The sequence below is a fragment of the Uloborus diversus genome, chromosome 1 (assembly GCF_026930045.1).
Source record: "Uloborus diversus isolate 005 chromosome 1, Udiv.v.3.1, whole genome shotgun sequence".
Classification (NCBI taxonomy): Eukaryota; Metazoa; Arthropoda; class Arachnida; order Araneae; family Uloboridae; genus Uloborus; species Uloborus diversus.
This window is the reverse complement of record NC_072731.1, coordinates 139,179,500-139,196,251: the sequence shown is the minus strand read 5'-3', so window position 1 is coordinate 139,196,251 and position 16,752 is coordinate 139,179,500. Positions and strand designations below refer to the sequence as shown.

The 16,752-nt window shown below is 30.6% G+C and overlaps 1 protein-coding gene across 1 annotated transcript; it reads right to left on the bottom strand.

Moving 5' to 3' along the window:
• Positions 1 to 653: 653 nt before the first annotated feature.
• On the bottom strand, positions 654 to 16,543 carry LOC129221546 (phosphoserine phosphatase-like). The gene is made up of 5 exons (XM_054856041.1): positions 16,368 to 16,543; positions 15,793 to 15,927; positions 11,627 to 11,772; positions 5,413 to 5,561; positions 654 to 924 (listed from the first exon to the last, which is right to left on the bottom strand). Exons 1-5 carry the CDS (start codon positions 16,508 to 16,510, stop codon positions 814 to 816), a joined length of 684 nt encoding a protein of 227 aa, XP_054712016.1. The 5' UTR covers positions 16,511 to 16,543; the 3' UTR covers positions 654 to 813.
• Positions 16,544 to 16,752: the final 209 nt, after the last annotated feature.

Below are 16,752 nucleotides of genomic sequence, written 5' to 3'. Positions count from 1 at the left end.
CATGCACATGCTAGCATGTTCTACAAGATTTATTTTAAAGAGCTCTGCTCAAATTGCACACATATTATTTTAGGCATTACAGTAGTATCGGAAAATGCAATGCAATGTACATAAGCATCAAAGGGTTGACATTAAGCAAAGAAATATTGATGTACAAATGTTGGCAATGTAATTAATATTTTAATGATTAGCATAGCTTTCTTTTATACTTGCACATTATTGGTATATAAAATTATATGTTTAATTTCTGAATGAAAGTAACGCTTACGTAAAAGCATGATTACAAATTAACCATAAAACTCCAATTGAGCAAAACTTTTTGATCAAATCATAATTCTTCATTATAAGAGACGTCATTTCAAATTAAGTGTCTGAAAAATGCCACCAAATATTGAATTAGTATGCATTAACCAATATAGATAGTTGAGAAGCAGTTACATTTATTCCAATTAAATAACTAAATCTTAAACAAATAACATGCTACTTTTTTCATTCAAAATTTTGGTGATCACATTAAAACTGAAAAAGATATTAACTTACATTGCCATAATACATTTTCTAATGGTGCTAATTTGTAGTCTTGATACTTAAGCAAAATTTTCCTATAAATGTTCAACTTAATATTTATCAAGAAATAGTACACTATTGAACAAAGAACATATGGAATAAAATGCAGTTTTAAAATAAAAACTTTAGATTTAATAAGTACGAAAACTTTTAGCAGTTTGATTTTATACGAAGACTATTGCTTGTGTGTGTAAAAATCACAGCTATTTATGGCTAATAATGAATGTATATTTTACAAAACATATTTCACTTCCTTAAGAGCTCTTTTCTGAGTTCATCAAAATTAGTTACAAACCACTTTGCTTCTTTTTGTACTTTTTCTCGTATTTGATTTCCACCAAATCCAATGAAGAGATCCTAAAATTGAAAAAAATTGAAATATTTCTTAATTTTCAAATAAAAATGTAGAGTACAATACATAAATGAAAGAAAACATTTTTACAACACTTTTTTATATTCAAGCAAAAAGGAATTTTATAGCTACAAAACTGCTAATAGGTTTACTTGTTTTTTAACTATGTTTTATTCCTACCTCAAGTACGTTGTCAAACTCGTCTGGCTTTCATATATTTGTGGATAAGAATTTCTGGCTGTCATTACGTAAATTCTCAGATTCAATCATAAATTGTTTTACATACATAAAATTATTCAAAGAAGGAGAAATCTGCAATGTACAACTGTCCCGGTAGTCTCAAATTTTCTGTGTTCCCCCCTCCCCCCAGGAAAATCTTGAATTTCTTAAGTAAATTCTCCCTTGTTTGTTTATTTTGTTTGTTAACTGATATTCTGCTGTCTTCAGTTCAAAGAGTACTTTTAACATTCTGAAATCCTGTTAAACTGCTTTCCCAGAAATATCAAGACATTTTTTGTAGTTCTGATGCAATAACCTTTGAATCTAGTGCAGCGTTCCACGCAATCATTCAAAAGATTCTACAGTAGAAGACCATTATAACGCTGACCTATATAACGCAATTCTCTATAAACCGCACAACTTTTCAGAAGTAAACAATAGGTTTTGAAGCTTAAAAAATCCCTTTGTTTTGCTTTGCAAAAGTAAAAATTTTTAGGCAAATTAAATTTTGAAAGTTTTTCATCTTTCCATCTTAATTCAAAGCTTTTAAATTTAGAATTAGTAATCATAATAAACAGAAAATACCAGATAGCTCTTGAAAATGCAGCTGCTATGCAAACCATGTAGCTAGCAGAAGTGCAGGATAATGCACTTTCTTTTGATTGTGAAACATATTTATTTGGGAATAACTAATTGTAGTATTGGTGCTTTAATATTCATTGCAGATAAAACTCATTCTAAAGTGCTAATATCCCTTATTTTAGCATTTTTGATTTGCAGCCCTTGGACCACCCAATTCTGGCAATAATCAGGAACTTACTGTACTGGTATAGTGAGAGGTGAACGAGTGCTGACCCGAAATGGAATTACTTGCAATTCATGACAATCAATGAGCGACAGCCCCATAATAATGGTATACAAGAAAAAGATATGAAAAAAAGTTCATAGTTCAATTGACTCAATTTGCACCAGTTTTCACGAAAGGGTCGTTGACAGATATAGAAAAACAATAATAGCTAGCAAATTAAATTTTGCAATTATGAAATTTTTTTGTTCCTTTTTCTTTCAACTGTCTACGTTTTCGAGTTCATGAACCCAAGTTTCTATAAGTTGTAGTTTTGCATAAATTCAGAATTTCTGTTTTTTATTCACTTTTAAATGTTAAATATACAAAAAGAACACTGATAAACTGAAATTTTAAAAGTTGCATCATAATATAAAAATTAATCTTGAAAAAACAATACATCTATTCAGTAAGAATGTTCACAAATCGTAACATTAAATGAAACACACAGTTGAAAAAATTACAATATATATTCATATTACATATATATTATCGCCAACAATCCCTATCATAAGAAAAAAAGTCCCTCAAAAAAACTTTTAGAAATAAGAATAACTTCTAAAATACTATCAACTGTCCTTTTAAAACCACATCCAGACGAGACAACAATCCCCCCCCCCCTGCAAAAAAAAATATCCCATCAAATAAGTACATTTGTCTCTTAAAACCCACTCCAGGATAAGGATATTGATTCCTAAATAATGAAACATTCCCTCTAAATATCCTCGTTAGAATAAGGATAGCAGAAAAAATCTCCATTAAAATTCCAATGAAATAGTACTTTTGTTGGTAGTCAGTCTGCTACAAAATCAAAATAATAATAATATCATGAAAAAAGGAAGGAAAATAAAAAAGAACATTTTTCAATCCTAGATTTACCTAAAAAAATGTGCTAAAAACAATAATTAAATTTTTTTTGTAAACTCATAGGCAGGAGGGCTCACCTACGGGGAGTCATGGTGCAGATTGCGCAATTGAAATTTTAAGGGGGGGGGCATTTTGAGGGGTATTTTCTCTTTTTTGGGAGTGTCCTTTCAATCTCTAAGGGGGGGGGTACACCCCTGTCATACACAAAATAGCTTCTTTCAGCCACTTTGTCAGGGAAAAAGTTGGAAATGAGAGTCCCGTTTTTGAAACTAATAGCAAAGCCCTAATGAAACTTGTAAAAAATATTGTGATTTAAAATTTAGAAACAAAGTTTTTGATTTTATATATCCAAAACTCAAAAACAACGAGAGCTAAGGAAATATTCATTCAAATGCATTTGCATATTTAACAAAGAGAAAAGTTATTTAGAGAACATATGGGGGAAAAAACATTTACATTTGAGAGCAATTCCGAAAACAAAAAGAAAGCCCACATTTTGGGTTTAGGAGCTTCATTATGTAAATTTTATTTAGTATAACAATAGAATGGAGCCAACTGGAAATGCAGGAAACAGATGCAATAGTTTACAGTCGTCTCTCGCTACTTCACACTTCGACTTTCGCAACTTCACTACTTTGCGGTTTTTTCTGTTTTTTTTTTCCCAAAGATGGTAATTAGCCTTTTTTATGCACTCGTGAAAACTTTTTCCTACAAAAGAATATCAAAGTATAGTCTTTTATGTAAGGTAAGCTTTTCTGAGGGGCTGAAGTACTATTTGAGGGAGTGGAGGTATAAAATCCCCGAAGAATGTGTAGGGAATTGCAATCTCATTTGTGATAGACATCGGTAAACGATATTTAACCGCCTTCTCATTCCTAATGTAATGTAATGTAAAATAGACTTTATTCAAATTAGATTAACTTCTTAACTCTTTTGGCATGTGTAAAGTTTCAGTTTTAGGTTAGCATCCTATGATGCCCAATCATATGTAAACGAGGCAAGTATAAATAATGAACGATTCCAATCGTTCTTTCTCTCTTTTGCGTTCATCAGCCTCTTATGTGTTAGGTCCGGTAGGTGTTGGGGAGTTGTGAACTCCACCTCCGCTTATAGCCAGGGTTTATTTTTATTAACTTATTTTGTTAGTTTATTTATTTTAGTTTCTATGGACCAATAAATTTTTGGTAAGATTTTAAACAAGTTTCCAATGTTCATTTCTTCACATTGACATTGATTCTGCATCTTCTACTGTGTGGTATTATCTCTGCTTGTATAAGCAAGTAATATTGTTGACTGACTTATGGAACTTAACATTTCGGCTTTTCATTTAAACATTGTAAGTTATCAATTTTAACCATTAAACACTAACTGAAAAGTATAAATATTATTACTTGGGGATAAAAATACACCAGCAAATGGAGTTCAACAATGTACTAGGTTTTTAAGTAGTATATGTATACCTTTAACGAAGGTAAATGTAGAGGAAGAACGGGAGCACACACAGTCACTAAATGGCAATTAATTCATCATCGAACAAGTTGATCTATTTTCTTAGATTAGTAGTAGTGTGTAAGAACTACATGTGTGTGTGTGTGTAGTTTATTTCCCAATAATTAACAATGTGATCTCTAATATGTTTCATTTTCTCATTTTGTGCAATATATTAAGTAAGTTTGTTTCGGCAGTGTTTTCGGCAGTAGTAGACATGGCTCTTAAACGTTAGAAACCGTGGATATAGCTTCATTTAATCTTATCCGCATTATGTGGAAGAGATGCAGAATATTCTAGATAAGGTTGCGAGTTGTTTGAAATGTTCACAAACACGCAATGATGTTCTAGGGACAATGAAGGCTGAAATATTCCTCGAAATATGACGCAAAATACTAACAGTTAAAGGGCTGTCAAAAATTTCCGTAACGTGAGATAGTCAACTTTCTGGTACTAAAATGTTCTGTATTTATCAAAGAACTAAAATGAAATCATTAATAAATAATAGATTTGTTTTTATTACGAGCAGATAGTTATTTACTACAGCATACGATTTTCTCCAAAAAACTTAAGACTCTAGCAAAATTTCCTCAGAAAAGGTATATTTCGATTAAAAATTAAAAAATATTTTTTTCCTCTTGCTAATAAAAATTCAAAGAACATCTGTGGTAAATTAGAGGAATATACACGAAATTACACGATTTTTTTAAAATTTGCAAATAGAGCGGTCTCTGAGCCCTCAGGTCCCCTGTTACGGGTTAAGTAAGTTTTATGCACTCTAATTAAGAAAATATTTGGTTTATAAACACAGAATCCTACTTCGCAGAAATTCAGTTATCACAGTAAAGTTTGGAACGAATTAACCGCGATAAACGAGGGTTAACTGTAAATAAATTTCAACTTGATTAAAAACCATAATTTACTCTGTGTACTTTTTCTGGATGCCTAATAAATATGCAAATGTCTCAACCAAATTAAGGAGTGCAATTGTTCACTTTGAATGCTACATCAATAAAACTACAAGCAAAAAAGAAATAGGAAATATTTTTATGATTAGATTTGTAGCGTTACTTACTGCAGGTGGTGAAGCTACTAAGTCAGTCACGCCATCTCCAACCATTACTAACTTTTGATACCCATACCGATGCTTTAAATAAGTTGCGACCTGTGCTTTACCATCTTGTTCACAAGTTGGTTGCGTTTCATCAAAACCTGCATAGTCTCCTGGGGAAAATTATATTTGAAACCAATTTTCAATTCAGCACAGAATGATTATCATACAGGGTTCATACTCTATTTGGATGAAAAAATTCCATGACTTTTCCAAGACGTTTTCATAATTTCAATGAAAATTTTCATGACCTTGTTACACGAAGAGAATAGCACTATTTAATCTCAAACTTGGCAATATTTGGAAATGAGCATTAGCAAAACATCTATATGAATGCCACAGCCTCATTGAAGCACTTACTCGTAATTTAAAAAATATAAGTGCACACTTAAAAAACTAAACTATTCTTATTTGTCTTCATCATATAAATTTAAGTAAATCAAAAATGCAGTGAAGCGAATATGATGATGCTAAAATGTCTGATATTTTTTTTAAACAGACAGAATGATATTGAATGGGACAAGGTTGATTGAGTCATCACTAAGTTTCAATAAATTTCCTTCAAAAGTTACCTTTTGGTATCAACAGTGCCTTTAATCATCCACGTAACTTGACAGTATTTTGGTTCTTTGAAGTAAAGTCACATAGTTTAGTTCTTTATGTTTCTAAACCAGATATTTTTTGAAAACACCATTCAGTAATGAATCAATCTTCTGATTCAAAAGTATATTTGTTTTGTTTTCAAATTTGCATACTTTCAAATCTATATAAATTAATAGGTTCAGAAATTCAGGAACACGTTTAATTCCCGACATTGAACATAGCAGTGGGTCACATGGATTAGTTTTGCGTGCCGTACATTGAGCACTACTGGTTTAGAACATTAGAATTCCTCTTTTTCTGTATTCTATCGCCTGACGTAAGATCTTTATTTTCTAAAACATTTAACAAATTAAGTTAAACTCTAATAAATATAATAATGAAGTCCTTACGAGTGATGGAATCAAACTTGCATACAATTGAACTGCTTTTTTTTGAGTGGGCGTGGCAAAACTAAGAACATGAAATTTTGCTACTACAGAATATGAAACATAAGAAGTGTTGAAAATAACAGAAAATTCAAAATAAGTGATGTCCAGGCAGGAAAATCACATCGCAAAAAATGGCAAGGGGCTGCGACAGAAGTAGATGCAATGAGATTTCAAAATTCAGATTTGATTTTTGGATCGTTCAATTTTCCACTTTTAATAGCTTTTTTGTGCTATACTGTTAAATCACTCAAAATTTCTAATGTTCCTTTAGCTACTGTTCCTTTCTCTTTGTCCAGGAAATTTTTCCATGACTTGAAATAAATTTCCATGACTTTCAATGAAAATTTCAATTTTCCATGACTTTTCCAGGTCTGAAATTTTGTTATTTTTTCCCCATGGATTTCCATGACCCGTACGAACCTTGATTTCACAATCAGCATTTTCAGGGTATTTTCATGAATACATTTTACATTTTAGTAACAGAAATTATAGTCAAGAAAATTCAGATATCTTTTAGTCTATAAATTAGTTTTAAACTAAGTAAACCAACCATACATATTTTTAGCCAAACACCCTCCCTCCCTCATACCTTATGAGAAGAGATTGAGAAGAAACAAAAAATTCAAATACAATACAAAATTCTCTTTCAAGAGAAAAATTGGGAATGTTTTGTTTGAATAAAAACATTTTGAAAAATGAAAATTAAAGTAATGTTCAAGGTTAGTGGATGTATAATTTTTATGCTAAGAAAAGTTTTTGTTTTTGCAACTGGAAAATTTGAAAACAATTCATTTGAAATTGCAATTCTTATTAACTTTTCTTTTTTGATATAGTATTTCTGAACTAGTATATATAAACTGTGGCTTTCTCATTTCTAGTAGCCTTTACATCACTTTTTTTAGAGTGAGAGCCAATTCAAAAGCAGTCAACTGTACGGAACATTTGTATATCCGAAATTAGGCATACTGCAATTTCCTTATATTGTGCTTCTACTATAATAAAGGCTTTAATTAATCGTCAAGACAGGGCGAATTAGTGCGAGAATGTCGATAAGATATTGCTTCTTTGGGAAAAATCTCAGTTTAATTTGCTTGAATTTTCATTTTAACAGTTAACATTTTGTGCTTTTTCTTTATGTATCACTTGTCCCATAGTATTCATGAAATCATGCAATAAAAACTACTCTAAAATTGTTTGTCCAGACAAGAAATAGTCTGTGGCCACTTTATTATGCATATCTTATGCTTAGATCTTCATTTTGCAGTCCACAGAAGCAGATGAAGAGACATTTCGCGATAATTCGAATATTCCTTTATCTCAAAGTTCTGATTAAGTCCAAAACCCTAGAGAAGGCTGTAGAAATTTCCCACCAACGCTAACTACCAATAGCTTTGTTTTAGCCACTCTTTTGAACCTTTGTGTTATCAACAGTTAACTGTATTTATCTGCTTAAGCTCCAGAAGATATACAAAGCAGTGTCATATTTAGAATCCTTTTTATTTTTGTCTGATGGAAGAGATCCTAGAATTTGATAATCTCAGATACAAAGCTATTCAAAAATAACACAGGGAATTGAACAATGCTTAGTCATATATAATATACCTTTACCGTGGAACTTTGGTCACTTGACATGTGGATAACTCGACATTTATTTTTCTTAGGGTTAGCCCAATGCTAATTTCAATGGATGAAAACCTCTTTAACTTTACACACTTGCAGGGACCCCTATAAGTCAAAATCCAGTTGCAGTTCTGATCTAATTTTTGCTACCAACATTCTTTTATATATTGACTTTTTCTCAGAATTTTACGCTGTGGTTTCTTGGTCAGTCAATCTTATTCAGGAAAGCTCTTTTAGAGAGCTCCATCTTTTAACCAAGGTAGTCAGCCAACACACTCTGTGCTGTTAGTGCAATTCTAAAAGGTTATGATACAGGAGTCCTCCAGAGAAAGAAGGCACCATGATATTTTTTTCAAATAAGTGTGAGCAGGACTTTTTATCTTTAACAGACCTGACAGAAAGAAGCTTTTTCATTTCCTTTCAAAAATTATGGATTTATTTCTCAAGCAGTATTTAAATAATATTGGTGATTTTATTATGTACTTTTCAAAAAACAGAATATGAGAAGAAAATTTATTTACTGAAATAATTTTTCATAATGGGTCATTCCATACAGATTCCACGGATGAGTGCGCTCGATCATTTTTAATTTTTTTGAAACTCATATACCAAAAAGATGCATATGAATGATATTTAAAACCAATTTTATTTTTTCTCTAACCTTAACCCTTGATTTTTTAGGTCATCAAAAGTCATTTTCGTAGTCAAAAATTGGACTTTTAGACCTTTGCATTTCGGCCCAAATCTAATTGAATAACAATCATGGCAGAACATTTTACATTTTGATGTTGAAATACATTAGATAATAGTCTCACACACTGAATTATGTAGCTGTAACTTAATAATTAAAATAATGGCAGCAAGCCAAAGTTCAAGGTCAAATGTAAAATTTTTACTCATTTCAAAGGGGATAAAAACACAATGGAAAATATGGTAAAAACTAATCACTGGAGGCACACTAATGAGAAAATATAGCTGTAATTGTGTGTTTGTTTACCCTTTATAAATTACAGCCCCTCAAAGATCAGAAAATTGAGAAAAATGACATTTTTAGACCCTATAAACCAAAAGGGGATTAAAAATAAAATTTCTTGGCCAATTGAATATTCCATTTAAGTACTATACATGTTATATATATTGTTTTGTGTATTTGGTTTTTAGAAAAGATACAGGTCTTTGAAATTGAGCAATTTTGCTAGTTGATTCACACTCTAAAACAGAAATAAAAAGTGTGAAAACTTCTTAAATTACGTATAGTGTGCTTTAGATATAGCTCAAGATATTTTAAGTATAAAAACAATTATTTTAATTTGATAACTTAGAAATGTTTGGACATAAATGAGTAGTTCATACATGATTGACAACTTAAGTAGTTAATTTATAGACTACCTACACACACAAATTTTCAATACATATAAACATACTCTCTGTACATTAACTTATGTAACTTGCCTAAACATGTGTAAAAGCATTATCTACATAGTTGAAAGGAAAAAAAAGGTGAGTTTTTCATTTCTTGCTTCAGTGTAGTTTTAAGAAAATGAACTCGCACAGTAGTACTATAGTTCTGGTGGTAACACAGCATGTGGCGTACTGAAATACTTTACTCAAATACACAACAAAAATAGAAAGAACTTTCTTAATTTATGTAATCACGAAACGGATGTCAACTTGAGAGTTGAATGGCATTTCTATGCAATATCACATGGTAATGGACATTGTAACAGAATCAGAAGAACCGTAAAAAGAATTGATAAGACTAGCTTGCAAAGAACTACTAGAAGTCACATTTTAATTCCTACAGAAATGTATACCTTCTGCATTTTTGCTACTAAACATTGCATGCATCCTTGTGAGCATTCAGTATATTAAACTAGCTGAAAAAATGCTGCAAGAAATGTTTGACTCTGCAAATAAAATTCCTAATACAACATTTAATCACTGCTTTATGCCACCATATTTAAATATTATCACTGTAAAATTATTGTTCCCTGGCAATAGATATGAAGAATAGTGTGTTACTAAAAAGACTATCAAAAGAAAATGCCCATTATTGTCAAAAAAGTTATTACATAGCTTGTGTTGATCACTAAATTTAGACCCCCTGTCATTGTCTTGCTTCTAGTACATTTTCAAAGTATCAAATTATGAATGTGCCTTGTTAAAGCATTCTAAAATGCCATATACTTGAGTCACCATTACAACATATTAAGTGACTACTAAGTCAGTTCATTTTTTTCAAAACTACACTTAAACAAGAAATAAAAAACGCACTTTTAAAAATTTAAATTTTGTATATATAATGTTTTTGCATATGTTTAAGGCAATTTAGATATGTTAATGTACAGAGCATATGTTTGTGTGTATTCAAAATTTGTGTGTGTAGATAGTCTATAAATTAACTACTTAAGCTGTCAATCAAGTATGAACTACTCATTCTTTTCCAAATATTTCTAAGTTATCAAGTTAAAATAGTTTTTTTTTTAATACTTAAAATATGTTTTTTCAGTATAATATATTATATAGGCCATTTAAGAAAGTGCAATGAAGTTTTCACACTTTTTATTTCTGTTTTAGTGATTAAATTAACTAGCAAAATTGCTCAATTTCAAAGACCTGTATCTTTTTTGCAAACCAAATATACAAAACAATATATATAACATGTATAGTACTTGAATGGAATATTCAATTGGCCAAGAAATTTTATTTTTAATTCCATCCCCTTTTGGTTTACATGGGTCTAAAAATGTCATTTTTTGTCATTTTTCTGATCTTTGAGGGGCTGTAACCAATAAGGGGTAAGCAAACACACAGCAACAGTTACATATTTTTATTAGCATGGTTCCAGTGATTAGTTTTTGCCGTACCTCATTTTGTGTTTCCGTCCCCTACGCGAGTTATCCCCCTTTGAAATGAGTAAAAATTTTACATTTGACCATGAACTTCAACCTGTTGCCATTATTTTAATTATTAAGTTACAGCCACGTAACTCAGCATGTGAGACTATCATCTTATGCACTTTAACATCAAAGCGTAAAATTAACTGCCATAAATGTAATTGAAATAGATTTTGGCCAAAATGCAAAGGGCAAAAAGTCTCTTTTTGACTGCGAAAATCACTTTTGATGACCTCTAAGAAATCAAGGGTTAAGGTTAGAGAAAAAATAATAAGTGGTTTTAAACATCATTCATATGCATCTTTTTATGATATGAGTTTCAAAAAAATTAAAAATGGTCGAGCGCACTCGTCCGTTGAATCTGTATGGAATGACCCTAATGTGAATGTTAAGCATTAGTAATTAAGTGATACAGAAACTCTAAAGGAATTAAAATAATAGAACCTCAGTAAGTTGACATCTGCTTAAGTAGACATGTGAATTTTCATGTTACCTTAGGGTGTCGAGTTATCAAGGTTACACTGTATATACTTTTCAAATTCCAAAGAATAACTTATACATTGGGATAAATTCCAAACTTTTTGTGTAAATAATCTATTAGTTTTTAAGTAAAAGAGTTTTCAGGCTTACCATTGAAAAAATATTTTAGTCTGTTAGCAAATATGTGGTTAAATGGAATATCTAATTCTTGTGCAACTGGCTGGATAATGGTATCAAATCCTCCAGAAACAAGATATACAGGAACTTCTTGATCATGAAGTGTTGCAACTAATTCTCTGTGAAAATAAGTAATTACTTAATGATGCACAGAAATAACATTTCCGTATATAATGCAAAAAAATAAATAAATAAATAAGAGAACAAAAAAAAGAGGGGGATTTGAATACCTCAAGAAAAGCATAAAAGCTCACTACTAAACTGTTTTAAAATCCTTACGAAAAAAAACAACACTTGAAGAATGTATGAAAAGACTTGAATGCAGTGATATAACCTTTATATGTTTTATTTTATTTTTTAAAAAAAATTAATTACTATTTTTCTATACTTGTAAATGATATTGAAGTATATGCAGTCAAATTTATTTCTTTAATTCTTAGAAGTTACAAAGAAATAAAGCAAAAATAGGAAGGAAAAAATGAAACTTTTTTTATTTGAGATCAAAGTACAGTTATATCGCGCTTTTCGCGGGACAAAGAAAAAGCGCAATCTATCCGAAAGAACGATGTAACCAAGGTCATTAAAAATAGTTATCCATCCAACACATCCAAATGGATTAGCATTCACCCTTTTTGAAATGATTTTCAAATGGTTTCGATCTAGTTCACGAATTTACTATCACAGTTGTATTAAAACTTATACCAGATTTAAATTTAAGTAAATTTTCAGCCTCAATATGAAATGGCGAATCAAGATGATTTTCATTAGCTACAGCGTGATAAGAGTGAGGATTCCAATACCTTTTATTCCCAGTAGACTTTATAATCCCTTCAATTTGCAGTAGAAAGGATGTAAAAAGTACAAGTAACCAGATTGTTTAGAGAAAACTCTTTCTTCCGTCCAGAGCATTCTACCTTTCTTTGATGCAAATCCTGATATGTGCAACCAAGCACAACTTTTCTGTGCTCACAGGTAGTCAGAGAGGGTGTATGTTCTCTTCTACTTGGACCAGTATGACACCTGCCTGCTGTCTCTCACTCATTGTAAAGGTCTTAGTATCCATACAAAACAAAACGTAAATTAGTTTCTAAACTTTATCTTAAACTAAAATATACTGCATGTATGTACATTTGGATGGCAGGAGTTGCGGCTGCTTTTCCAGCAAATTCAGAAGAATAGGAGTATCTTTCGTTTTGTTCATTGACAAAATAAAGATAAAGACCTTTTCTGAGTAATACCGTATGCTTTCATGAATGGCTTCAAGTTTAAAGCAAGGTTTTTTTTAAAGGTTTAAATATTTTGGGAGACAGAAGAAAGGAGTGATATATCCGAATGAGCAATATATCGAGGCGCGATATAACGAGGGGCCACTGTATCACTCAGGGTATCGGGTCTTTTTCTCCCTGATAATGATGTAAAAAACAAGAGGGAAGATTTGCATTGTACAACTAAAGAGAAACTACCACAAGAAAAGAAAATAGTCCAAAACAACAAGATTGACATTTTAAAAGAAAAATCCATTTCAATTCATCGCCACGAATTCACATTTAATTATAGACCTCCAGAACAATCCACCGATACAGAATTCGCAGAAAAAAAGAGAAGAAAACAAATAATTTATTTTTGAATACATGTTATGATACATACACAAAATTGAGAATGACTTAGCTGAGGGGGAGACGGAGCATGTTGGACCAGTCTCGATTTTTTTAATATTTAAATATTTTTATTTTTATTTCTGACTAACAAATAACACCCATGGTCAGTAGCGTAAATGGGGGTTAGCAGGAGTGGCTCTCACCAAGGGCAATTTGATTTTAGTTTGAAAAAAAAAGTAAAATTTTTCTTTTCTTCATTTAGTAAATGTGTAAATTATGTTTGTTATACATTCTCCTCTTGGTTTGAAGCAAGTTCTATTAAAAGTTTAAACTGTTTTGAAAAATATAATATAGTAGAATACCTTTATAACGCCGACCTATATAACACAATTCTCTATAAACAGCACAACTTTTCAGAAGTAAACAATAGATTTTGAAGTTCCAAAAAATCCCTCTGTTTTGCTTTTGCAAACATAAAAATTGTTAGGCAAATTACATTTTGTAAGTTTTTCATCGTTCCATCTTAATTCAAAGCTTTTAAATGAAAATTAGCATTCACAGTAAACAGAAAATACTAGTCGACTCTTGAAAATGCAGTACAAACCATGAAGCTAGCAGAAGTGCAAAATATATTGCAAGAAAATAACGGAATTTATGCAACACTCATTGATGTTTGCCCTTACCGAATTGCAAATACATCAGCTGAAGTAAGTCCAAATACATGGAGTAATATTTCATGTTAATTATCATTTGAAGTTTATTTATTAATATGATTATTCATTGATATTTTATAACATACTTATAATAGTTTCGGACTCAAATTTAATGTTTTTGGTGTATATTGTAAGTCAAAGTAGAACATACATTACAGATAGATAATCTTAATTTATTCTGATGTTTGTATTTATTTTGTACACAGCATGTACATATTCATGTTGTGGCTCCTTTTACAGGCGTTGGTTTTCATTTTAGGAAAACGTAGTTTAATAAACTTTATCTTTGAAAGGAGTTTCATTTTTTTGACTGAAAATAAAAAATTGTTTTTATCCACTGCCTGTGAATGGCCCACCAAGATTTTTTTACCAGATGTTTTATCACACTAAGAGGTACCTGTGCACAAAATTTGGTTAAAATCGTAGAGGGCATACTTTGAGTAAATTCCTGTCGAAGTTACTTCATATTCGAATCAAAAAATTAAAAGCAAACCCTCACAGAAAAAAATTTAAATGAGTTATACAATTTAAACCCAGTTTAATTTCAAGTATACATAATACTGAACAAAATATAAAAAAAAATTCAAAGCTCCGTGATAATTTGTTAATGAGTTATAGCCATTTATACACGTCTTTGTGTCAATCAAAATGGCGGCAAAAAAATCATATTGGCATATATTTAAAGGCTTATAACTTTTAAACCCCTTTATAAATCTCAAAATAATTTACATGTTCATAATCAGCATCAAAAAATGTACAAGTACAACAAATTTGAGCAAAATCGGAGATGGTGGGTGGCATGGCCTGGATGATTTGACATGGACTGACCCGATTGCAAAAAACATAATTTGAATTCAAAATTTCAGGGTTCAAATTAAGTATAATTTTTTAAATGTGTTTCATCAAGATAATAAAAAATATTAAACTCCTTTTTTAAAGTAAGTTTGGTTAGTTCACAATTATTTGCAATTTTTTTATTGTTTGTCACAAAGGGGGAAATTCTTACATCATTTTTTCAGACCAAGAATGTGGTGCAAGTTGGTCCACTATTTTGCAAGGAAGGTTGAACCGGACCAACTTTTTTCTCTCTTAAATCTCAGTAACTACAACAATATTCTAAGTGTTTGTGTATTATACAAAAGTGACATATGACTCATTCTTCCAGAACCCAATGTATGTTTAGAAAGTAGCAGTTTTATATTTTCAGATATCATTTAACACAATTTTTGTAAACTTTAATATGCATTAATTTTCTCATGAGCAATGAATAATTAATTTTTGTTTTGATCTTTAATAAATAATTGTGTACTAATGGTAAATGCTTATTGCTGTTTTTATTTCAAGATGGTTTATCAATTAAAATCAATTTAATATGTTATATTGGTCTTTAAACTTTGTTTTTCATTCTACACACAAAAGAAAATTAGTTAGTTACAGTATTGAATAATATTTACCACTAAAATTATAACAAGTTGTTTGCAGAATGCAGTCTAAGGTATCCCCCTCATTGGGCAAGCTGGTCTACTTTGCAAGGTTCTGTTAAAAAAATTAACATAAAAAAAGTTAATCAATTCGACATTTTCAAAACAAAATCTGAGATGATGAAAAATGTTTAGGACCAACATGCCCCATCTCCCCCTATACTTGTTTTGTAGCTGCAAGAAACACTTTTTCCAATGAAAAAAAGTTTTGAGCTTCAGTTTGGATGCAGTTCATGTTTGCTTTTGGCATTATGATTGCTTAAACAAAATTTTAATTCCTTAGCTTAGATCATACTCTGATGCGAAGTTTTTCGAGACAAGTAAGCAAAAAGATGTTGCTTAATCACCTTATTCCAGGTGTTAGAGATGGTGGACGAGTCTCAAGATATCTTCTCACAATGTACACGGAAGGTTCAATGATATCTAATCTTCTTGAAAGTGCTTCTTGAAATGACAGTCCACCCTTCATAGCTTTTTGAGTCCTGTTTAAAAAATGGAACAGAAAATAATTCAAAATTAACACCAGAAGTCCATTAGGTAGACACATCAACAAGGGTTAGTAAACCAATAGTAGAAGTAAAACACTAAAAATAGTAAAAAAACATTGAAAGGTTACATTTAGTTAAAAATATTTTTCCTAATAATACTTTCTATTTACAATTCTATTTTTTTTTTATCCTTGAATTAAAAAAATAATAATAATTGAATTTATATTTTTAATGCATTCAGTCTCAATAACAATTTTACTTTTTGGACGGTGTCTCGCCAGTTTCGCCGACAAAAAGTTTCTTTTCCCCTGCTTTTCAGTTTCAATCATACCTTTTGATAAATTAAAGGAGGAGGAAATTTGAAACTTCGGCGAGACTGGAGATAAACTTTTGGACAACATTTGTAAATTTAACACACAGAAGGAAATGCTTACAAATCTGCCACTTCTTTGTCTCTGCCAACAAATTTTGCCAATTCATCTATGGCTTCATCAGTGCATACAGTTGAATCTACGTCAAAACATACTGCATCAGCTGACCTCCATATTGATTTTACATGCTCATCCAACCGTCCCATGCTATGAAATGATTTGATTGAACCTTTTAACAAATTAGTCTGAAAATCAAAAAGGAAAAGAGTAATTATTTACAAGGAATGTACTTCTTTTTCTTCAATAAAAATTCTAAAATTAATATGGAAAACAAAGATTGCAGCCACAATTTGTTTCCTGACCTTTTTCACTAAATAGACATACTTATTTTCTATTTTGATAAAAATATAAAAATTTAAACCAACATTGTCTTCAATTTTACCCTGAC